Consider the following 26,152-nt stretch of genomic DNA (forward strand, 5'->3'; position numbering starts at 1 on the left):
ATTTATGTGTTCTTAGAGTAATCCTTTTACTCTAAAATAATAAATCTATTTTACTTTCATCATAGTTTTAGAATTTTGCTTTTTATATTCTGGTCTTCAATCTATCTGGAGTTTATTTTTGTATATGGTATAGAGAGCTATCATTTTTTGTTCATACGAATCTTCCATTTATTGAATAGGCCATTCTTTCTCCAGTGACTTCAGTAGCACTATCATACACAAAATTTCCATATCTCCTTTCTCCAATCCTTGTATCTGCTAATTTACTTAACAAGAACACATTTAGACACCAGCTTTAAATAAAAGTACGTGATGCTATCTAGTAGACTGTGCCTTCTCTTTTTTCACTGTTGTCTCTGCTATTTGTGGTCCTTTATATTCCTATGTAAAACTTTAAATCAGTTTGCGAAATTCTTAAAATATAATTAGCGAAAACTTTGAGTGGAAATACCTTAGAGATGAGAGAATTTTTGTTTTTAAAAATGTCACCTTTTTCAGACAATGTTATTTTTCTCAAAATTTCAGGTGTTATTTTGTGCCCTTGAAAATGTTTTATAACTTTATATGTATATATGTGTGCCTGGTAATTCACTGTTGTGTTTATCCTTAGACATTTTATATCAACATATTTTTGAATCAACTATTTCTTGTGTAAGAGGTTATTTTTATAGCTTCTCTTTCCCCCCAATCTTCTTCTTACTTAACACATTGGCTAGGAGTTCAATTGTAATATTGATATGCTGATAGTAGATATCTTGTTTCACATTTTAATAAGAATGCTGAATAAATATCTTTAGATATCTGTGAAGGTTTTTGATGTTCAGCTTATTTGTTTCACAATTTGTCACCTTGGTAAAAATACTCCTTGTTTCATACATGTGTGACTTCTTCAAAAAGGCTTTCCACAGTCATAGTTTTCTGTTCTAGAACTGATTATGTGAAAGGAGATGCTAATTCTTTCTAAAGGCTTTTCCATATTCACAATATTCATAGTGTTCTACTGAGTATGAATTCTCTGGTGTCTAACAAGGTGTGACTTTTGGCTGAAAGCCTTACCACACTCATAACAATGATAAGGCTTCTCACCTGTATGTTTTCTCATATGAAGTGTAAGAGATGAGATTTGAGAGAAGGCTTTTCCACATTTACTACAGTCAAAGGGCTTCTCACCTGTATGACCTCGTATATGTATAGTAAGGGATGAGCTTTGGGAGAAGGCTTTTCCACATTTATTACATTCATAGGGTTTCTCACCTGTATGGCCTCTCATGTGCACAATAAGAGAAGTTCTTTGAGAGAAAGCTTTTCCACATTCATTACATACATAGGGCTTCTCACCAGTATGACTCCTCATATGTAAGTTGAGCAATGAGCACTGAGAGAAGGCTTTCCCACACTTATCACATTCATAAGGCTTTTCTCCTGTGTGACTTCTCAGATGAAGAGTAAGGGATGCAATTTGAGAAAAGGCTTTACCACATTCATTACAATCATAAGGTTTCTCTCCAGTGTGAACTTTCTGATGTGTAATAAAGTTTTGCTTTTGGCTGAAGGCTTTACCACATTCATTACATTCATAGGGTTTCTCTCCAGAATGAATTTTTTCATGTGCAATGAGATTTGATTTCTGGCTAAAGGCTTTGCCACATTCCTTACATATGTACGGTTTTTCTCCAGTGTGAATTCTCTGGTGTCTAACGAGATTTGACATTTGAATGAAAGCTTTCCCACATTCATTACATTCATAAGGTTTCTCTCTAGTATGAATCTTCTGGTGTGTAATGAAGTTTTTCTTGTGGCTGAAGGCTTTTCTACATTCCTTACACTCATAAGGTTTTTCACCAGTATGACTTCTCATATGTACAGTAAGGGCTGAACTTTGAGAGAAGGATTTTCCACATTCATTACATTCATAGGGTTTCTCACCCGTATGAATTCTTACATGTATAATAAGCATGGAAAATTGAGAGAAAGCTTTTCCACATTTATCACATTTATAAGGTTTTTCTCCTGTATGACTTCTCATGTGAAGAGCAAGGGATGCAATTCGAGGGAAGGCTTTACCACATTCATTACATGCATAAGGTTTCTCCCCAGTATGAACTTTCTGATGTGCAGTGAGGCTTTGCTTCTGACTGAATGCTTTCCCACACTCATTACATTCATAAGGTTTCTCTCCAGTATGAATTTTTTCATGATCAATGAGATTTGATTTCTGGCTGAAGGATTTCCCACATTCCTTACATGCATAGGGTTTCTCCCCAGTATGAATTCTTTGATGCCTAATGAGATTTGACATTTTAATGAAAGCTTTCCCACATTCATTACATTCATAAGACTGCTCCCTACTATGAGTTTTATGATGTTTAATGAGTTTTTCCTTGTGGCTGAAGGCTTTTCTACAGTTTTTACATTCATAGGGTTTCTCTCCAGTATGAATTCTGAGGTGTCTGATGAGGTCCAAAGTTTGACTGAATCCTTTCCCACAGTGATTACATTTAAAGGGGGTTACTACAAGATGGGATGGATTAATGACAAATGATTTCATAGGTTCATTATATTCAGAATGTTCCTTTCTTATAAAGATTCTATCACTATTATGACAGTCAAAGTTATTATGTTCTAAACACTTTCCAAATAAGTCATATTCATAGAGATTGTGACTGGAAGGAAAAAAGTCCAAGTTAAGAGGAAATGCATTGGCAAATTTCTTATGACATTCAATGACTTTTTCTTCAGTCAGTGTTTTTGTGAATTTATCTTCAAATTGTGTCAAAAGTCTGTCCTGGATTTTCTGACGCTCATCAATTCCCCATACTTCTCCTAAAACAGATTGCAAATAAATATCACTTGAAGTATTTTCCAGTATTGTAACGTGAAGAAAATTTCAGAAAATATGCTATCATGGGATTGATTCTTGGTTTAAGACGTAGTTTCCCATTATAAAGCAAATTCCAAGTGCATATATCTCCTATTTCCTTAGCTTTAGGAAATTCCAGGAAAAATACGAGTGGAGGAAGATAGTTAGGAATACAAATAGCTTTGATTGTGTTTAAAAATGGGATCTGAAACAAAACAGATAAACTGTTGCAAAAATAAAAGGAAGAATGCAGATGTACAAATAAAGTTAGAAATGACACAGGAAAAAACAAAAACAGGAAGTTAAAAATCATAAAACTATTTTGCAGGACTCTATTAAAATATAACTTTATAAACTGCTTGACATAAGTAATTTTCTGGAAAATGCAAATTACCAAAACTGTACCTGTAAGAGGTAGAAACCTATATAAACCAACTTCCACAAAATGAACAGAAAAATACAAAAAAGCAATCCCTCAAAAACAAAACAAATCAAAAGGTCCAGAGAGGTTCACATGGGCATTTGAACAAACATTTAGGGGACATTTGCTTTCATGCTCTGCAGAATGTTATAAAAGAAAAAAAAAGGAGAATTCCCATTTTTGTGCATGTGAAACAAACATAACATTAACACCAAAATCTGACAAAGATGACAACCAAAAAAGCAAACTATATACCAATTTTACTTATGAATATCAATGTAAAAATTCTACCTAAAATATCAAAATGACCCAGAAGGGGAAAAAAGTGACCTAGAGCACATTAAATATAAGATACATCATAATTGAGTAGGTTTTTTTCCAAGTACATACATATGTTTTGCCACTAGAAAAATCTGTTTCTAATCAGCAAATACATTAATAGGTCAAAAGTAAAAAATCAAGTAATCATTTCCAAAGGTATATTTAAAAGTTATAAAACTAAGTATCTATTTTCCATAAAGAAACCTTCAAAAAATGGGACTACTTATTTAACTTCAGAAAAAGTACAGTACAGCTTAAACACTTACAGTACACTTAAATCACAATTTTTAATAAGAAAAATCCCCCCCCTCCACAAAAAGGAAAATCCCAAAGTATTAACATTAAAGTTAGTACTACCACCACTACAGTACTGGATAGTGCATTAACAGAAGAAGAAATCAGAGGTATAAAAACTTGGAAAGGAAAGTATAAGATTAACATTTTGGTCAACAATAAAACAATTTACCTACAAAATCAAGAGTGAAAAATCATTATAAAATATAAAAACTTCATTATATTCACTATATATAGGAAATTAATATTTAGTTTCAACATTCATATATACACAACTATTTAGAAAACATAAGAATCATAATCACAACAAAAAATATGAAAAATATGTGAACAAATTTAATAAGAAATGTTGCAAAATTACAGAAAACTAAAATGCACACACAGATGTGACCAAATGGAAAGGTGTTATGGGCTGAACTGAATGTACCACAAAAAAGATATATTGAACTCCTAATGCCCATACCTCAGAATGTGAAGTTATTTGGAAAGAGGATCACTGCAGATGCAATTAGTTAAAATGAGGTCATTCTGGAGTTAGGGTGACTCAATCTACTATGACTGGTGTTCTTGCAAAAAAGGATTCAATGTGAAGAGACAGAAACACAGAACACCATGTGAAAATAAAGACACAGACTGGAGTTACGGTATCACAAGCCAAGGAATGTCTGGGGCTACTGGAAGCTGAAAGACACGAAGGAAGGGTCCTTCCACTACAGGCTTCAGATGGTGCATGGCCTGCCAACACCTCGATTTAGTATTTTTAAGCCTCCAGAACTGTGAGAATAAATTCCTCTTCTTCTTTTTTTTTTTTTAATTATTTTTTTTTAATGTTTATTCATTCTTGAGAGACAGTGTGAGCAGGCGAGGGGCAGAGAGAGAGACACAGAATCTGAAGCAGTCTCCAGGCTCTGAGCTGTCAACACAGAGCCCAATGTGGGGCTCGAACTCGTGAACCACAAGATCCTGACCTGAGCAGAAGTCAGATGCCTAACCTGACTGAGTCACCCAGATGCCCCTAAATTCCTGTTATTCTAAGCCACCCAATTTGTTGTACTTTGTTATGGCAGCTCTAGGAAGCTAAGAATAAAGGCATTATCACATTGCTGGAAAAGAACATTCAATACCGAAAATAACACTTACTCACAAGCTAACCTAATTTCAATAAAAATGTTTGAAAATACTGGTAAGTAACAGCTCAAAGGAAAATGAAGATAGCGGTTGTCACCTTAGAGAGGAAATGTGTAAGAGAATAACTACTTTTCAATGTGTCCTTTTGTACTATAAGCATGTATTATGTATTTTAAAAAGTAAATAAAGTTGTTCTGAATACTGCAGTAATAAAGTGAGAAAAAAAAGGGCAGGTTAAAATTGGATCAGAGAGCTGGAACATAACACTGGAAGAGCCTACTTAGCATGACTGGATAGGGAATACATATGTAGTGTGAGCAGAAGGGAAAACAAAGAGTGAAAAATTGAACTTAAATACGGTAGAAGAAATACATGAATTTATCTCATCGCACTCCCAAGCACACCAATGTGAGATAAAGAAGGAAAAACATATCAACTAACAAAGACAAAGACCACTCTACCCTAAAGGAGATGGAGGATCTCTTAAGAAATGAAAGCAGAGGGGCGGTTGCATGGCTCAGTCAGGTTAAGCATCCAACTCTTCATTTAGGCTCAGGTTATGATCTCACTGTTGTGGGATCGAGCCAAGCCCTGTGACAGGCTCCATGCTCAGCTTGGGATTCCCCTCCCCCCGCTTGCTGTCTCTCTCTCTCTCTCTCTCTCTCTCTCTCACACACACACACACACACACACACACACACACACACACACACACAATAAACAAACATTTAAAAGAGAAAAAAAAACGAAGCAGACATGCTGTAGAGTCAGGAACATGAGGCAGAGGAATACAGAGAAAAGGAACTGGCTCAGCATAGAGAGAGTAAGTGCAAGTCTACGTACTGAAGGATTACATTCAGTTCCCTGTTGCTTCTTAGATCCGAGATGGGAAAATGGAGATTTTTCTCGCTCTCTGCCAGACTGATAATAAAGGAAGGGAAAAATTACTGTGAAATTGTAAAGCAGGTAAAGTTAGAGAGTTGGTTGCAGATTACAAATGTAGAAAAGAAGGCAGAATACTAAGCTTTTGGGTCACTTCAGTTAGGGAAAAAAGAGCTTAATTAAGCAAAAGATTTTGAAGAAGGTACAATTAGGTTGCCAAAGTACTATCCCAACAGAAGTGAAAGGGCCAGAAAGATGTAGGGGAAAAAAAGCCAAAAACAAAATAAAGGAGAATTTCTAAAAATACAAAATACTGCTACCGAATTTTTTTTTTTTTTAAAGCAAATGAGTTAATAGGGAGCTGCAGAGAGAAGAGTAATTTGGAAGATATATCCGAAGTAATTACTGAGAAGGCCACATAGAGAAATAAGGAGGCAAAAAATAATAAAGGAAATGAAAAAAAAATATGGAGGAAAAAAGATCTAGCTTCTATCTTTAGGAGTCCCAGAATGAGAGTGTTGAGAAAATGAAGAAAAGCCAATATCTGATGATGTCAGCTGAGGAATGTGCAGAATTAATGAGGACAAAACAGGAAAATACTATGGTAATTTTATACCAACAGATTGGAGAATACAGATAAAATAAGTTGTTATACAGACTACCCTGGAACTTTAGTATATGGTAAACCTTTACAGATAGAGAACAAACTTAAATATTTATAGAAATTATATTGTTCAATTCTGTGAAAATTAATTTGAAAACCAGAATTAAGTAATTTTCTAGAACAATACAACCTATTATGTCAAAAACTAATGCCAAAAGAGACAAAACATCTGCGTACAATTTATAAAGTAATAATGGAAAAAAGCCGTCAAAGCACTTTCCCTTGATAATCCAAAAGGTCCAAATGGGCAAACAAGTAAGATAAACCAAAACTTTAAGGGAGTTATACACCAGTGCTATTATAAGTATTCCAGAACAAGAAGAAATGGTTCTAAATTCTATTTAGGAAACCAGTGTAAAATTGACTTCAAAGCCTGAAAAAGTTAGAACAATTATTTAAATTCATGGCAAATATGTGAGGATGAGTAATTACTAAGCAATGTGTAAACATAATTCACGCATATACATAAAAGGAAAAGATCACAGGATAATCTGCTGTAAAAAAGATTGTTATTTTAACTAAATGAACATTAAAGAAACTTAGGGTGGCAAAGAGTACTTCAAAGAGGAATGACCAACTGTGAAAAAACACTGGAACAACATACAACAAATAAAAGGCTAATCACATCAATATATTCATACAAATTAAGAATTCAACAGAAAAAAGGGCAAAAGACAAACCATTTATAAAGAAACCATTTTTAAGCATATGAAAACATCCTTGACAATACCATAATAAAGGAAATACAAATTTAAACTATAATAAATTGTTTTTCACCTATTAAATTGGCAAAAATTTTTAAAATTCTAAGACTGTGTTGGCAGAAATTTTTGGTAGAAATAAAAATGTTTCCTTGAAGGGCAAAAAAAGACTTGGCAATATCTACCAAACTAGAAATATATGTATAAATGTATGTATGCATTGTCTACATGTGATGCATGTATATATAAGTATGTATGTATACATGTGTGTATAACAAATGTGTGCACAAATACATGACAAATGTAGCAGAAAATGGAAGCTAAGAGAAAAGTATCACAGACTTTAAAACTTACTGAGTAAAAGGGTTGTAGCCATTACTAAAGTATGAGAGCAAAAGCTAAAAATACACTGGGAAATGTGCCTATGAGTACAAAATATAATGCTATGGCATTTACAATGAAAGGAGAAGATAAAGTAGAAAGGGCTATGAACGTCAACAGTATCCGAACAACTACAATTCTGTGAATATCTGAATGCAAAGGGAAAGGATCCTATGTAATAAGGTGGGCAGAGACTGAAGATGCTAATAATAGAATGATTGTCAAAGTAAAGATGGAAATGAGTTAGGAAATATTGATATCTAGCACACAAGTAAAAAGGCCAACTGGTCCTTTAAGTTCTGAGGAAAGAAGAATGTTATCTAGAAAAGACATCTTAAATTAGTAAAGAATTCAGAAGTTCACAGAAATTATCTCTATTAAAGTCTACAATCTTTAAGAAAATATTTTTGAAGAATATTTCAGAGGGTCATGGATTAACCATTAAAGGGGCATGGCCCCTTCTCACCTGTCTGGTTCCCTCCCTGACTAACCTGGACAGTGTCTCCTTAACACTTCTTCCTCCACCACCCAAGGTTCTTCTTCTTGCTCCAACTTGAAAATCACATCAGGTTTGGTGAATGGACAGCCTATCAAAGAGAAGTAACATAACGTTTGGGCACAAATACCAGGAACAAAAAAATCATTCAAGAACTGAGGCTAGCCCAGACAAACCAGGCTTTCTGAAGGACAAGAAAAGTGTGGTTTTGGGGATGCTGCCTCTGAAACATAAGCAAGGATAACATTTTATTTTAAAAGCTGCAGCATGCACACTCATACGAGCAAAGGCACCTAAAGGCCAAACTCACTCTAACATTTAAAGGTTCCACAAATTTCAGAAATTTGGAGGAAAAAAGGTACTTCACTCCCAGAATTTGAGTTATACAGGAAACTACCCTTACCCACTGTGATTAAGTTGTTGTAGTTTTCTAGCATCACATTCCGGTACAGGTTCCTTTGAGCAAGATCCAACTGTTGCCACTCTTCCTGGGTGAAGTCAATAGCCACATCTCTGAATGTCACTGTCCCCTGTAACAACATACTCCTACTCAACCTGAAGTCATCCATCTTAAATGATGTGGACAAAACAAATTGAACCATGTTCTCACAGTATGCAAAGGTAAGATGTTACTTAAAAATTTTCCTGGTTTTGCTATTTTCTAAAAGAAAAAACATTAGCAACATTCTGTCAGTTTATGTTCATTCACAAAAAGAAATTTTTAATGTTTATTTTTGAAGGAGGGTGAGACAGAGTACGAGCAGGGGAGGGTCAGAGAGACAGGGAGGCAGAATCTGAAGCAGGCTCTAGGCTCTGAGTTGTCAGCACAGAGCCCAACCCAGGGCTCAAACTCACGAACTGCAAGATCATGACCTGAGCCAAAGTCAGACGCTTAACTAACTGAACCATCCAGGCACCCCAACAAGCACGTATCTTTAATACCTACCATGGGTTAAAGAGATCCGGGGGACCAATTTATAACTGAGTATAGAAAATGGGGGAATATAAAACTTAACTGGTCTGGGAACTCACTGGATGCCTGTGACTCACTGAGGCAAGAGAAAATGAAAACTTGTTTGGATGGAAGCAGAAGCAGGGAGAGAATGGTATGCACAATTTGAAGTACAGTAGTAGCCGAAAGTATGGTTCATTAGGAGAAATCTAGAAAAATTAGGATTTATTGTTCATAAGCCTAAAATAAGTGCCTGCAGGAATGAAAACGGGATATGATTGCTAACAAAGTTCACATATATTGAAAAAAGAGGACAATAGACAGCATCATACAAATACCAACAGATAAATTTAAAAACTCATTAAAAAAGTTTTTTAAATAGTCTGAACTGGAATTACAACTAAAACCATGAGAAAACAGTATAAAGAAAGCTTTAGAATACTTTCCAGAAATGAGATGCTGGTGACAAGTTTCTTGAGAGCAATAACTGAAATGTTCAGAAGAGTATAAACATAAGGAAAAAAATCTTCAACAGCAATAGAACAAAGAGGGCTGTCTAAATTTCCTGCCCTTTGAAGAATTTCTGAGAGACTGGGTGGGATAAAAAGGGAGCTAATTCACAATCAGTGTTTCTAGCATTTTATTTCTAGGTTTAAAAGGACCCAGTGAATATGAACATCTACTAACACTAAGGGTTCAGAGTAGGCTGTGGGATTGATACAAATCCTCTTTTGGAATCCTTCCTAATAAGTATCAAGGCCTTTGAAATAAACAAGTTTAAGAAACCAAAGGCCATATGGCTGAATAAGACATCCCTCATTTGTTACCCTGCCTCTGCAACAATCTGGCTTCCATCTATGGACATGAAGTACCTTTGCGGGAGCTGTTGGGTAGAGCACCATATGTCAAGAGACTCAGGGGGAGACTCGCCTACTTATGCATTGGGTAACAGGCATACAAGACCTCAGCCCCTGTGTGGACCCTGTAGTGACCCATGAACCAACTCTAGCCCCTCTTGGCTGTGGTCCAGGACTCCTGGAAAAAAATTGTCTTAAACAATCACCCATGGAGAACAGAACTTTTGTGGAAATCCAGGTTTGCAGCAGAAAAGTTCCAGCATATTGTCAGAGCAAAAACTGGAGAAGTTTGGACTCATCACAGAGGGTAAGAGGAAGAGTTTTTCTTTACTCACATCACCTATCCCTCAAGGCTGCACAGCTTAGGACCATGAGGGATTTTCTTGGCCAAGGAATTCATCTGTGGAGTGTGTATGAGTGACTTGGTTTCCTAGCTATGTGGGACAGTGCCAGAGTGGCTCATCTCTCTCTTACCCCATCCAGAATACTGAATTCTGGGCTACATGACTAAAGGGTAGAATGAGTATGGGAAAGCAACAGATAGGAGTCTCAAAGGGCATTAAGGGGATCCATATCTGGGGCACCTGGGTGGCTCCATCTGTTAAGTGTCTGACTTAGGCTCAGGTCATGATCTCACAGTCGTGGGTTCAAGTCCCGCACTGAGCTCTGTGCTGACAGCTCAGAGCCTGAAGCCTGCTTCGGATTCTGTTTCTCCCTCTCTCTCTGCCCCTCTCCTGCTCATGCTTGCTCTCTCACTTAAAAAGAAACAAACATTAAAAAAATTACATTTAAAAAAAAAGGGATCCAGATCTCACTTGTTGCAAACTCCACTAAGAAGCCTACTCATGAACTGCTGCATGTACTTTGCCTGTAGATCCTCCTCCCCCATGGGCACCCTCAGAATTCTGTAGGCTTCACCCCCCCTCCCACTCGTATCTTGTAGCAGAGAGCCCCAATCTGAGTGCAGACCAGGGAGCGACCACAAACATGAGCTTTAGTGCCACCTTTGGGAAAACAAAAAAGAAGCTGTCAGCAAGCACCCTGTGTGGTGTGCTGGCAGATCAAGAGAAGGCATCCAAGCTTCAGAATTCTGCCACAAGGAGGAGCAAGAAGAGCGGAGCAGGTACATCCATAGAATCTGAGAAAGCCTCAAAATCCCAGCAGTGCTGACAGAAGTTATTTTTCTCCTGAACGTAAAGACTGGAGGAGGTGACTGCTACTTCAAATGTGAAGACAGCAATGCAAAACTTTAAGGAACATGAAAACCTCAAGGATACATGATACCACAAAAGAATCACAATAATCTACCAGAAACTGATCTCAAAGACATGGAAACATGCAATTTACTCAATAAAGAATTCAAAATAGCTGTTTTATTTATTTTTGATTTTTATTTATTTTTAATTTTTATTTCTTTTTGAGAGAGAGAGAGTATGAGTGGGGGAGGGACAGAGAGAGAGGGAGACAGAATCCAAAGCAGGCTCCAGGCTCTGAGCTGACAGCACAGAGCTCAACACGGGACTCGAACTCACAAGCTGTGAGATCATGACCTGAGCTGAAGTCAGGCACTTAACAGATGGAGCCACCCAGGTGCCCCATTATTTATTTATTTTTAATATTTATTTATTTGGAGGGGAGGGAGAGAGGGAAGGAGAGAGACAGAGAGAGAGAGAGAGAGAGCATGAGTAGGGGAGGGGCAGAGAAAGAGAGAGGGAGAGAGAATACCAAGCAGGCTCTGTGCTCAGTGCAGAACCTGACATGGAGCTCAATCTCAAGACAGTGAGATCATGACCTGAGCCGAAATCAAGAGTCAAATGCTTAACTGACTGAGCTACCCAGACACCCCTCAAAATAGTTGTTTTTAGGAAACTCAAAGAGCTATAAGAAAACACAGAAACAGAATTTGATATCAGAAAAACATACATGAACAAAATGATAAATTTCAGAAAGAAATCATAAAAAAGAACCAAACAAATTCTGGAGAAGAATACAAAAAAATGAAATGAAAAATGCACTAAAGAGCACCAACTTAATAAATGACATAAATGACAAGCCTACAGGTAACACAATAATTAATGGTAAAGGGTCAGCAACAAGGTGAAGGTGCCCACTCTCACCACTCCTATTCAGCACGGTCCTGGAAGTCCTAACCAGAGCAATCAGGCAAGAAAAGGAAATAAAAGGTATCATGGGGCACCTGGGTGGCTCAGTCAGTTAAGCATCCAACTTCGGTCAGGTCATGATCTTGCAGTTCGTGAGTTCAAGCCCTGCATCAGGCTCTGTGCTGACAGCTTGGAGCCTGGAGCCTGCCTCAGGTTCTGTGTCTCCCTCTCTCTCTGCCTCTCCCCCCTCATGTTCTGTCTCAAAAATAAAAATAAAACATTAAAAAAAAAAAAAGAAATTAAAGGTATCAAATAGAAAAGAAAGAAGTAAAACTGTCTTTGCAGATATGATCTTACATATAAAAAAACTCCCAAAGACTCCAACAAAAAACTGTTAGAACTAATCAATGAATTCAGTAATCAACATACAGAACTCAGCTACATCTATACACTAACAACAAAGCAACTGTAACAATATGAAAGAAAACTCTATCCATAATATCATCAAAAACAATAAAATACTATGAAATAAATTCAACTGAGGATATGAAAGATCTGTATAGTGAATATTACACTTTGGTGAAAGAAATGGAAGAAGACACAAATGGAAAGACATCCCATGTTCATGGATCAGAAGAATTAATATTGTTAAAGTGTCCATACTTCCCCAAACCATCTACAGATTCAATGAAATCCCTATTAAATTCCAACAGCTTTTTTTTTTTTTTAACGTTTATTTATTTTTGAGACAGAGACAGACAGAGCATGAACAGGGGAGGGTCAGAGAGAGGGAGACACAGAATCTGAAACAGGCTCCAGGCTCTGAGCTGTCAGCACAGAGCCCGACGTGGGGCTCGAACTCACAGACCGCGAGATCATGACCTGAGCCGAAGTCGGACGCTTAACCGACTGAGCCACCCAGGCGCCCCTCCAACAGCTTTTTTCTCACAGAAATAGAAAAAGAAAAAAACACTAAAATTTGTATGGAACCACAAAAGACCCCACATACCCAAAGCAATCCTGAGAAAGAACAAAGCTGGAGACATCACCTTTCCTGATTTCCAACTATAATACAAAGTTAGAATAATCAAAACAGCATGGTACTGGCATAAAAATAGACATATAGGCCAATTAGAATCAAGAATATAGAAATAATCCCATGTATACAAGGTCAATTAATATTTGACAAGGGAGTCAAAGGACAGTTTCTTCAACAAATGGTGTTAGGAAAATTGGATAATCACATGCAGAAGAATGAAATTGAACCCCTAGTATAACAGCCACTAAAATTAACTCATGATGGGTTAAAACTTACACATAAGACCTGAAACTATAAATCTCCTCAAAGAAAACATAAGGAAAAAACTTGACATTAGTTTTGACAAAGACTTTTTTGGATATGACCTCCAAAGCAAAAATAATTGAGATAACAATAAAGTAAAAAGCTTCTACAAAAAAACGAAACAATAAACAAAGTGAAAAGGGGATCAGTAGAATAAGGGAGAAATTATTTGCAAAACATGTATCTGATATGGGGTTAACATCCAAAATACACAAAACTCATACAACTCAATATCAAAAAATCAAACAATCTCTTGGGATGCCTGGGTGGCTCAGTAGGTTGAGTGTCCGACTTTGGCTCAGGTCATGATCTCATGGTTCATGAGTTCAAGCTCTGCATCGGGCCCGCCACTGTCAGGGTAGAGCCGGTTTGGAGCCTCTGTCCTCCCCTCTTTCTGTCCCTCTCCCACTCACACACTCTCTCTCAAAGGTAAAAATAAACATTTATGTATATGTATATATATATACACATATATATATATATAGAGAGAGAGAGAGAGAGTGTGTACATATGTATACACACACACACACTCTCTCTCTCTCTCTCTCTCTCTATATATATATATCAGACAATGATTGGAGGACCTGAAAAGACACTTTTCCAAAGAAAACCTACAAATGGCCAAAAGGTATATGAAAAGATATATGACATCACTCATCATAAGGGAAATGATGATTAACTCAAAACTATGAGGTTTATCTCACACCTGTTAGGATGGCTGTCATCAAAAAGACAACAGATAAGAGATGATGAGGACGTGGAAAAAAGGCAACACTTGTGCACTGTTGGCGGTACAGCCACTGTGCAAAAGAGCCTGAAGCTTCCTTACAAAATTCAAAATAGAATTGCCATATGACCCAGCATATATTTTTCTGGGCATATATCCAAAGGAAAAGAAATCAGGATCTTGAAAAGATATCTGCACTTCCATGTTCACTGCAGCATTATTCACAGCAGCCAAGATATAGAAACAACCTATCTATGGATGAATAAATAAAGAAGATGTGGTACACACACACACACACACACACACACACACACACACACACACAGTGTTATTCAGCCTCAGCCATGAGAAAATGAAATCCTGCCATTTGCAACATGGGTGGACTCTGAGGGTATTATGCTAAGTGAAATAAATGAGACAGAGAACAACAAATACCCTATAATCTCACTTATATGTGAAATCTTAAAAAGCCAACTCTCAGAAACAGAGTGGTGGCACCAGGGACTGGGGGCAATGGGGGAGATGTTGGTTAATGGGTACAAACTTCTAATTATAAAACAATTTCTAGAAATCTAATGTGCAGCAAGGTGATTATAGTTAAGAATACTATATTATATACTTGGAAGTTGCTAAGAGAGTAGGTCTTAATGTTCTCAACACAAAAAAGAAATAATTATGTGACGGAATGGAGATGTTAGCTGATCCTGTGGTGGTAATAATTTTGTAATATACAAATATATCAAATCGACACTTTTGTATACTTTATTTTTTAAGGAATCCCTGTGCCCAGTGTGGGGACTGAACTCGTGACCCTGAGGTCAAGAGTCACATGCTCTATAAATTGAGCCAGCCATTTGACCCATCATTGTAATTTAAAACAACACAGTATTATATGTAAATTATAGCTCAGTAAAGCTGCAGAAAGAAAGAAAACTGTCAAATTTTTAAGACCCTAAAATTCAGGGAGTTGTTGGGAATTCCCCTTAATTGGGATAAAGACCAAACTAAGCTTGAACAAAGTACCTGGTTAAGAAGCAGGGTTGAAGAGAAAACAAAATGTAGAAAGCTGGTCCTAGTAACTTCACTAATCACACTGAAGGACAGGAGCATATAAGATGAATTCTTGCTAACACTGCCTCAGTCTCAGATTTCTCCTCAGGAAGATGGATCAATAAACTAGTAAATAAAGTTTAAAAACCAACACCACAGATTTGGCAAGAAAATTCTAACTGCTCAAGAGTGAGAGAACTCAAAAAAAATTATTAAAATTAAAAAATATTTAAGAAAAAATTTAGTAAATGTGAAAATATAAATGTCTTAAAATTAGAAGTCCAGAACTTATATACATAAATCTCTATATTTAAAAGTTGATATTTTAAGCATAAATAATACAGGCAGCAAATGTTTAACAAGTTTAATGACGGAAACACGTTTAATGATGTTTAAAAACATACAGAATTAAAAATAAATACAGAAACAATCTCAATGAAAAATTTCGAGGAAATGAATAATTTCAAAGGTAATTTGGGAGGAAGGAGGAAAGATGGCAGAGTAAGATGATCCTGAGCTCACCACTTTGTCACACAGACACACTGAGGTAACAGCTACATACATTTATGCAACTAACCGGAAGCAATCTGAAGACTGGTAGAGACTGGTAGAACAAGCCTTCCACAGCTAATCACATAGAGAGAGGGCCACTTTCAAAAGGATAAGAGAGGTGGAGATGTGGTTGAGAACCAAACCCCTGGTGTGACTAACCGCAAAATGGAGGGACGTCATAAGCACAGAGAAGCGTTAGGATCAGACACCACACCAGACACACCAGGCACTGGAGACCTGCACTGCGAACATGAGGCCTAGTAAGGCCTGTGTTGAAAACCAGGAAGGCTTAACTCCGGGATCTTTAAAAATCAGTGGGATTAACTCTGGGAAAGCTGGAGGGCAACAGGAAACTGCCCTTAAAGAGGCAGCATACTAAATAAGTTGGTCTGAGAGAAAGCACAGAAACAGCAGTCTAAAAAGCACCTTGGGTATATGTGAAGAAGATTACTGACTAATCTTAGGAAGTGCTTGAGGGACAGGAACAAAAGTGCCGGTGGGAGCCATTTCTCTTCCCCTTTCCCAACCTAGATAAGCCAGAGGCTTGCAAAAGCCAACACTAACATTCTCCATCTACCTGCTAGCGCTGGTGCCCCAACACAATGTTCCCCTACTGACCTTCTCCATCCAACTCATCTACCTCAGAAGGCATCCCTCCAAAGCAGCTCCTATTTCCCCATCCTCGCAGGCAGCTCTGAACAGACTGGTGCCACTCCAATGGACGCCTGCCCCCACATACCAGTGCACATCAGGTTCTGCAGCAGAGTCTCTTAGCCCTTTGTTCAGGGAGCAAACCTGCCCTTGAGTGCACCTGCAGCTGTAGAGAGGCTAATTGTAGGTCGACAGGCTAAAAGCTGGCCCCACTCACCAACAAGCCCATGCTGGTGGCAGCCAGGCCTCTCAACAAATCAGGGAGCAAACCCTGCCCACTGTGCCCACAACAAGCAAGGCAGGTCATTGCAACTGGCTTGGCTTAAGACAAATGCAGCAAGGGTACTACATAGTGACAAAGGGATAAGTCCAATGGGAGGATATAACAATTTAAGTATCTATGCTCCCAATACAGGAGCACCTAAATACATAAAAGAAATTAATGGACATATTTGTAAACTTAATTCAATTCAATGTCAATACCTCCGTAGTTTTAATTATGAAAACTGAGTAATTCTAAAGTTTATATGAAAAATATAAATAGCTACAAGTAGCTAAGGCGATGCCGAAGAAGAACAAAGATGGAGGACTCATTTGCATTATCAGATCAAGATTTATAATATATGGTAATTAAGATAGAGTGGGAGTGACATAAGGAAATCAAAACAATGGAAAAGGACATAAAAGTCAGAGATACATATATTAACATGAATAGGTCTGAAAACACAATGTGGAGTGAAAAAAAAGGAACTGCAGAACTGTAAGCCCATTATGTTCTCAGTTATTTAAAAATCTCAAACACAGAGCAACATATGTGGTGTTCACATATACAAATCTGTGTGATAAGAATATAAAACCATGAACTCTATGGGGGCGCCTGGGTGGCTCAGTCGGTTAAGTGTCCGACTTCAGCTCAGGTCATGATCTCGCGGTCCGTGGGTTCGAGCCCCACGTTGGGCTCTGTGCTGACGGCTCAGAGCCTGGAGCTTGTTTAGGATTCTGTGTCTTTCTCTCTCTCTGACCCTCCCCCGTTCATGCTCTGTCTCAAAAATAAATAAACGTTAAAAAAAAAAAAATTAAAAAAACAAAAAAACCCATGAACTCTATGGATATAGGTAACATTCATGAGAGTGCATCTGGGGACAAAGTATCTGTAATATTCTAATTATTCTGTTGAAAAAAATCTTGAGGCCAAAAGGACAAAATACTAAAATATGCTAATTTGGGGAGCTGGGTATGTGGCCATTTATTCTACTTCTCCCTCCCTCTTCCTAGATTCTTTTTTAAGAGAGAGACAGCGTGCGTGAGCGGGCTACAGGGGCAGAGGGAGAGAGAATCTTAAGCAGGCTCCCTACTCAGTGCAGAGCCTGAGTGGGGCTCAATCCCATGACTCTGGGATAATGACCTGAACTGAAATCAAGAGCTGGACACTCAACTAACTGAGCCGCCCCATAGATTTTCAAATAATAAAGAAAGGAAGAAGAGAGACAGAGGAAGAAGCAGCTCTTTATTAGTTATACTATTTTGTGTTTTTCTAACTGACTTGTATTTTATTCTTACTAATTCCTTTATTTTCTTAGTTTGTTTCTAATTACCAGAACTGTGTATTTTGTTCTTTCATGCTTTTGTTTATTAACATATTGTTTTCAGCCTGTGCAATGCTTTACTTATTAAAATTTTTTTTAATGTTTTATTTTTGAGAGAAAAAGAGAAAACGCACGCACATGCACACGCACGAGCAGGATAGGGGCAGAGAGAGCCCGAGACATAGAATCTGAAGCAGGCTCTGAGCTGTCAGCACAGAACTCGATGCGGGGCTCCAACTCCCAAGTGGTGAGATCTTGACCTGAGCCGAAGTCGGATGCTCAACGGACTGAACTATCCAGGTGCCCCATGCATTGTTTTATTTTTTAAGATGTTCTGTAACATAAAGTTTTATGTCTCTGTTGATTTGAGTTGCTTATCTTAGTTTAAAAATTTCTATGTGAATGTTTTTCTTTTTGAATCTTTTATTATTTACTTCATATTTAATTGTATTGTAGAACTATCACATGTATAGTTTCTATGTTTGAAATTTATTAAATTTTATTCAGGCCTAATACATGGTCAGTTTTCAGGTTACTACATATCCAAATAAGGGATAGTAACTGTTTCCAGGCTATAAACTATCTTAATCTAGTAGCTCAATCAAATTTTTTTTACCATTTTTTAAAAACTTTTTATTTTTTAGAGACAGAGTATGTGCACGTGGGGTGGGGACAGCAGAGAAAGAGGGAGAGCAAGAACCTGAAGCAGGCTCTGCGCTGTCAGCACAGAGCCCAATCTGGGGCTTGAACCCACGAACTGTGAGATCATGACTTGAGTCAAAGTCAGATGCTCAAATGACTGAGCCACCCAGGTGCCCCAACTTCTATCAAATTATTATTGGTAAATACATTCTTTTCTTGGTCTAGTTTATCTAGCATGAGCTAAGACAGATCAATGAAAGTTTCCTATGGATATGTATCTTCTTATTTTCAGTGTTCTTTATAGTAATTTTGCTGCAGGTTATTTGATAAAGAAGCAGTCCTAAGCCATTTATCTTTATTAGCTATTGCACTCATCATTTTATTTTTTTAGAGTTTATTTATTTTGAGAGAGAGAGGGACAGCATGTGCACGTGTGAGTGGGAGAGGGGCAGAGAGAGAGAGAGAGGAGGGAGAAAGAGAATCCCAAGCAGGCTCTCTACTATCAGCACAGAGCCAAATGTGGAGCTTGAACTCCTAAACCCTGAGGATCGTGACCTGAGCCAAAATCAAGAGTCAGAGACTTAACCAACTGAGCCACCCAGGACCCCTGGACAACCACTTTGGAAAACTGTTTGTCAGTATCAATAAAAGGTGACATATATATATATGGTCTATAACTTAGCAATTCTAGTTTTGGTTTATATACAAAAGAATGTGTACATATATGCAACAAAAGACATCTATAAGACAATTCATAGCAATAGTATTTGTAATTGTCCTGAAATAAGAACTACCTAAATGGCAATCAATAACAGAATGGATAAATAAAATTATGGTTTATTTACATAACTGAATAATATACAGCAATCTGAAATTAACTGAACTACAACTACATGCAATAATTCAACATGAACCTGACAAACATAGTATTAGGCAAAAGAAATCAGACACAAAGTATATAGATGAATAATAGAAATCATCTATGGTGACAGTAGTTGAATAGTGGTTACCCTGGGGTGGGAGTAATGCCTTGGAAATGTGCAGAAGGAATCTCATGGTTTGTTAGATCTATTTCTTGATCTACTGCTTATGCAGGTTACACAGTGTGTTCACTGAAAATTAACTGAGTTTCAGGAAAAAACTAGATATACAGAGAAACTGCGAGATAGGGACACACCATCAAAGAAAGGTACATGTCAGTATAGGAAAGCTTTGAGCTGAGGGTGAAAAGGCAGTGAAGTGAGATATGTTTAACAGCTAAGAGTGCAGGATAAACCTGAAAGAGAAAGATTCCAAAGGAAGTATAAAGAAAAAGATGAAGTTTTGAGGAAAAGGAATTATCCTTGAAGAGGAGGCAAACATCACTTATTCTAAGAGTAAAATGAAGAAGAAACAAGGAAACATGGATTCAATTCACTAAAACCATAAATACTCACAAAAACTATGTATACCAGGCATAGAATGTTCTAGGGGCTGGAGATATATAAGTAGCCAAATAAAAAATACTCTCTGTTCACATTTCAGTGGACTAAAATTATAAGAATTTACAAGAAATTATTAGACTGTGGCCCAATCTATAGCAAATACCCATTGAAAAATATAATTATGTAGGGTCATTTGAAAGACACACATCTTGTCTATTTCTTAGGATATTCTAGTATTCTTCTTTACTATTATGTATGATACATATAGAACAAATGGCAAATATACTAATCTTAAGTGCATAACCTGATACATTTTTATACATTTATATATTTGTGTACTTAGGTCAAAATAAGAACATTTTCAGCACTCCAGAAGATTCTCTCATATCCCCTCCCAGTAAATATCGTAGGGGTACCTACTATTCTGATTTCTATCACAAGGGATTAGTTTTCCCAGCTTTTAAACTTCATATAAATGGAACCATATCTTTGGTTTGTGAATTTACCTATATTGTTGGGACTAACCAGTATTTGCCATTTTTTTATTGTTGTGTGGTCTCCCTTTGCATGAAAGAGATAATTTATCATTTTTCCTGATACTCTTCATTTCCATTCTTTCCATTGCTGGCTATTTTAACGTACATTCTTTGTTTTCTCCTTCATCAAAACAGACCATCAAAATAGCTGGGTTTTTCAACTACAAGAGGTCACACTATAATATATTCACTGACCTACAACAATAGGTGCCAATGACAAACATACTTCTAAGAAATGTTCATTTTAATTCTTATTTACAATGCAAAGTATGTAATGAATTTCTGCTCTGGTTTGGTAATAATAATGAAATTGAAAGTTGAAGCCCAACTTTAATCTCTCTGAATGAATGTTGGTATTACCATTTTCACTCTTTCCTGGTCTTAAACTTCCAACTCTGTTTCCTCTGAAAATGCTTATGTATATAAGATTTTCCAATTTACTGTATGGATTACTGTAATCCCCTTAAACTACACTGTAGAATAAAGGAGAGAATATACTATTTAAAATTTACCTGGGACTCAGTCATTTCCTCTTCTGTCTGGTAATGGACAGGGCTTAAAAAGGCAGAGCTGGGAAAGAGAAGAAAAGCCATTAGACCAGGTGTGCTTTGTGGTTTCAGAAACCTGTACCCACAAGGTGGATTAAAGGTCATCCTGTAGCAAAATGATTCTTGGATCCATCAGAAAGGCCAAGAATATTCACACCAGAGGTGCTGAGAGGTATAAGGATGACTGGTAAGATCATGTATAGCTTAGGCATAAGGTGGATAAGAATACGATTTCACATGTGGGGGATGTCCCATGAATCTGTCAATAGCTCTGTATCAGAAAATAAATAGTTCACAGGAAGCAGGAAGACACACAGCTTCATGAACACACATAACCAAGAAAATCAGAAAACTGACAAAACAGCTAAGGTATTTTAATGTATTGAGACATTACCAACTAAATGAGAATTTAAACAAAATGGTAATATAATTATATCCTTTCAAGGAAGGAGTAAGGAGAAGTTTGTGTGTCTGTGTGATATTTATTGGAGATTGGTGGTGGTAAGAGAATTTCTTTTTTGCCATAGTAAAAAAAATATATATAAGAAATCACACAAGAGCTGAAAGAGGTTTAAAAAAAGGTGAAAGTGTTTTTTTCTGGCAATAGGAATTAGGGATGGGAAAAAAAAAAACAGTACAGTTTTCCTTCTTTTTATTTCAAGTCTAGTAGCACTATTTCATTTTTTTAAATAAAATTCATATTAGGGTGCCTGGGTGGCTCAGTCAGTCGAGTGGCCAATTCTTGATTTCAGCTCACGTCATGATCTCACGGTTTAAGAATTCAAGCCCTGCGTCAAGCTCTGCACTCACAGCACAGAGCCTGCTTAGGGTTCTCTCTCTCCTCTCTCTGCCCCTCCGCCGCTCATGCACGTGCTCTCTCAAAATAAACAAACAAAAAAAAAAGAGAGGACAGAATAAGATGGTATCTCAGTAGTTTCCCAGCACCAACAGTACAAAATTCTGGAAAGAAAATTTGATGCTTCACTAAGCATAGAGAACCAGCATACTCCGAAAGGCCACATGTGGCAGATAATGTTACTAACAATAGCCATTGCCCTCATCTTATTCCTTGAAAAAGAAACCTTAATTTTTTCACATGCCAATATACCTTCTCCCAAGGATGAATCATGATTGATCCAGGTCAATGAGGGTAATCCTACTTCCCTTTGCCAGTTACTCACTTTCCCAGCATCCCCTGCAGCTATGAGTTACAATGTGACAAAATATTGGCTAAGAGGAGAAGGGTTATGGAAAAATTTGTGATATATATATATATTTTTTCCCCCCTGCACATATCTCTTGCACACAGCCCCTTTGGCCTGAGGGTGCATACCAGCACATTCTGTTGTCCAGACAGTTCTGGCTCTCGTAGTGGACGTGGGTCTATGTGGGCATAGGTTAAAAGAGGAATTATCATATTAAGGGCATTTGCTTAAGGTGAACTGAAGTCGTCAACTAGCCAAACAGAAGACCCCAATCAGGACTCCCTCCTACTGTCTTTCTTCTTTCTCTGAATCATCAAATTTCTCAAGTACAGGCAAGAAACGGAAAGTGGAGAGAAAACTCCAAAATTTCTTTGAGGCACCTTATGATGAATTTCATTGTAGAATTTCTAATAGCAGTATGTGAACTGGAAGGATGGTTCAACAAAAACGACTTTATATATTGTTAAGGACTTACAAATGATGAAAAGAAATGAGAGCTCTTATTTAAAGAGGATTTCTTCCCCATCACCTTCAATGAAGTTATGCCACATTTATATTACAGTACAGGTAAATATATTTGTCTCATTCTGCCTTGCATTTTGGGTTCTACTTCCATCCTCATTGATATCTATAAAAAAGATTGCTAGGAATTTGATTGGGATTGCATTTAACCTACAAAGAGACATGAAAACATGAGTCTTCCGATCCACGAATGTAGTATATTTCTGCACTTATTTTTTTTATTTCTTTCATCACAGTTTTTTTTTTTTTTTTCGTTTTCAGCATACAGTGTCTACACATATTCTGTGAGATTTATTTTTAAGTATCTTATTTTGGGGAGTGTTACTAAATTTTTTATTTCAAATTCCAACTGTTCATTGCTGGAATGTAAAAATGATTTGACTTCATATACTGATTATGTATCTTGCAACCATGCTACATTCATTGAAGAGACCTAGGAGCTTTTCTGTAGATTCTTTGGGGTTTTCTTTTTTCTTTTTTTAATTTTTTAGTTTCAAACTATGTAAATACATATCTTTTTTTTTATGTTTATTTTTTTGAGAGAGAGACAGAGACAGAGCATGAGCGGGGGAGGGGCAGAGAGGGAGACACAGAATCCGAAGCCGGCTCCAGACTCTGAGCTGTCAGCACAGAGCCCAATGCAGGGCTCCAACTCATGAACCGCAAGATCATGACCTGAGCTGAAGTCCGACACTTAACCGACTGAGCCACCCAGGCGCCCCTTGGGGTTTTCTATCTAGATAATCACGTTGCCTGCAAACAGAAACAGCCGTATTTTTTCCTTTCCGATTTATATGTCTTTGTTTTTCTCTTGCTTTATTGCACTGGCTAGGATTTGCAATACAAGGGTAAATAACGGTGGTGATAGAGGACATCTTCACTTTGTTGCTAATCTTAGAGGTAAAGCATTATCTCACCACTAAGTATAATGCAAACTCCAGTATTCAGGTTTTTTAGATGACCTTTAGTAAAGAACATTCCCTTCTGCTCCTAATTTGCTGAGAATTATTTTTTCATGAATAAATGTTGAATTTTGTCGTGCTTTTTCTGCATCTATTGAGATAATCATATGGTTCTTCTTTACTCTCTTTTGGTGAAGTACAGTCACTGATTTTCAAATAATGAACTTAAAATTCATTTTGTATTCCCAACATGAATCCATTTAGTCATGTTATATTATCCTTTTTATATTGCTAGATTCAATTTTTCAATTCAATGTTAAGGATTTTTGTATCTAAGTCCGTGAAAAATTCTGGTCTGTGGTTTTCTTGTCATGTCTTTGTCTGGTTTTGATATCAGGGTAAGGCTGGTCTCATAAAATGAGTTGGAAAGTGTTCTGCTTCTTCTACTTTCTGGGAGAGTTTATATAGAATTGTTACAGTTTCCTCCTTAGATGTTTGCTATTTCACTTGTGAAATTATTTGGGTGTATAGTTTCCTTTTTAGAAAGTTTTTTTGTTTACTGAGGTATAATTGACATATAACATTATATTGGTTTCAGGTGTACAATATAACGATTTGATATTTGGGTACACTGTGAAAGGATCATCAAAATAAGTCTAATTAATATACATCATCTTACATAGTTACAATTTTTTTCTTGTGATAAAAACTTTTAAGATCTATTCCCTTAGCAACTGTCACATATGCAGTAGAGTATTGCAAACTATAGTCATTATGCTATACATTACATCCCAGGACTTGTAACTAGAAGTTTGTACCTTTTGACCACCTTCACCTATTTGTCTTATCCCCTACCCTACCCCTGCTTCTGGCAACCCCCAATCTGTTTTCTTTACCTATGACCTTGGTATTTTGGGGAGGGGAGGCATTTTTAATTTTTTTTAGATTTCACATATAAATGCAATCATACAGTACTTGTCTTTCTCTGTCTGGCTTATTTCACTTAGCATAATGCCCTCGAGGTCCATCCATATTGTCACAGATGGCAAGATTTTATTCTTTCTTATGGCTGAATAATATCCCATTGGATATTATCTGGATCTACTTTACTCCGATATTCAGGATGTTCAAAAATCACCAAGCTGGCTAAACAGCAAAAATCCATACATAAGGATATCATACTCATGGAAAATCAAAAAAGAAAAGAATTTCAAAGAAGCCAGTAAAAAAGAAAACACCTTATGTATAACACGACAAGAATAAGAATTACAACAGAATTCTCATCAGAAACCATACAAACAAAAAGACAGTGGAGTAAAATATTTAAAGTATTAAAAGAAAATCCTACCAACATAGAATTCTCTAACCTGGGAAATTATCCTTCAAAAGCAAAGGAAACTAATATTACACTGTATGTCAACTAACCGGAATTTAAATTAAAACTTTAAAAAAAAGTGGAGAAATAAAGACTTTCTCAAATGAACAGAAACTGAACTTTATCACCAGTAGACCTGCCTTGCAAAAAATGTTAGAAGTTCTTCAGGCAGAAGAAAAATGATATAGGTCAGAAACTTGGACCTACATAAAGAAAAGTAGCGTATCAGAGAAGGGATAATGAAGTTAAAACAAAATCTTCTGGCTCTTTCATTCTTAATTTTTCTAAAAGAGAAATGTTTATTTAAAGAAATAATTATATTAGGTGATTATATGTATTAGGTGATTTTATAGCACATGCACAAGTAAAATGAATGACAGGAATGTCACAAGAATGAGAGGGAGGACTTCGGAATACAGTTGACCCTTGAACATCACAGGTTTGAACTATTTGGGTCTACTTATACGGGGATTTTTAAAAATAAATATAGTACAATACTGGGGCGCCTGGGTGGCCCAGTTGGTTAAGCACCCGACTTCAGCTCAGGTCATGATCTCGCGGTCCATGAGTTTGAGCCCTGCGTCGTGCTCTGTGCTGACAGCTCAGAGCCTGGAACCTGCGTCACATTCTGTGTCTCCCTCTCTCTCTGCCCCTCCTCTGCTGTGCTCTGTCTATCTCTGTCTCTCAAAAATAAACAAAACAACAAAAAAGTTTAAAAAATACAGTACAATACTGTAAATGTATTTTCTCTTCCTCATGATTTTAATAACTTTTCTCTAGCTTACTTTCCTGTAAGAATACAGTATATGATACATATAACTTAAAAAAAATACATGTTAATCAATAGTTTACATTATCAGTAAGGCTTCCAGTTAATAGCAGGCTATTAGTAATTAAGTTTTGGGGGAGTTAAAAGTTATAGGTGGACTTTGAACTTCACAGTGTTTAACACACCTAACTTCCATATTGTTCAAGGGTCAACTGTACTGTTATAAAGCTCCCTGCACTTTATCTGAAGCACTATAGCATTT

At 36.8% G+C, this 26,152-nt stretch overlaps 1 protein-coding gene across 2 annotated transcripts in view; it reads right to left on the reverse strand.

Annotated features, from left to right (window-relative positions):
• Positions 1-262: 262 nt before the first annotated feature.
• ZNF569 (zinc finger protein 569) overlaps positions 263-26,152 on the reverse strand; it is a 32,926-nt gene continuing 7,036 nt past the window's right edge. For both annotated transcript variants that reach the window (XM_078439024.1, XM_078439025.1), the window contains exons 3-6: positions 21,082-21,139; positions 8,552-8,678; positions 8,144-8,239; positions 263-2,823 (exon numbers count right to left, since the gene is read on the reverse strand). In XM_078439024.1, the coding sequence (XP_078295150.1) occupies positions 998-2,823; positions 8,144-8,239; positions 8,552-8,678; positions 21,082-21,096 (2,064 nt within the window). In that variant the 5' untranslated portion in view covers positions 21,097-21,139 and the 3' untranslated portion in view covers positions 263-997. The remainder of the gene's footprint in view (positions 2,824-8,143; positions 8,240-8,551; positions 8,679-21,081; positions 21,140-26,152) is intronic.

This window comes from Panthera onca, chromosome E2 (assembly GCF_046562875.1).
Source record: "Panthera onca isolate mPanOnc1 chromosome E2, mPanOnc1 haplotype 2, whole genome shotgun sequence".
Lineage (NCBI taxonomy): Eukaryota > Metazoa > Chordata > Mammalia > Carnivora > Felidae > Panthera > Panthera onca.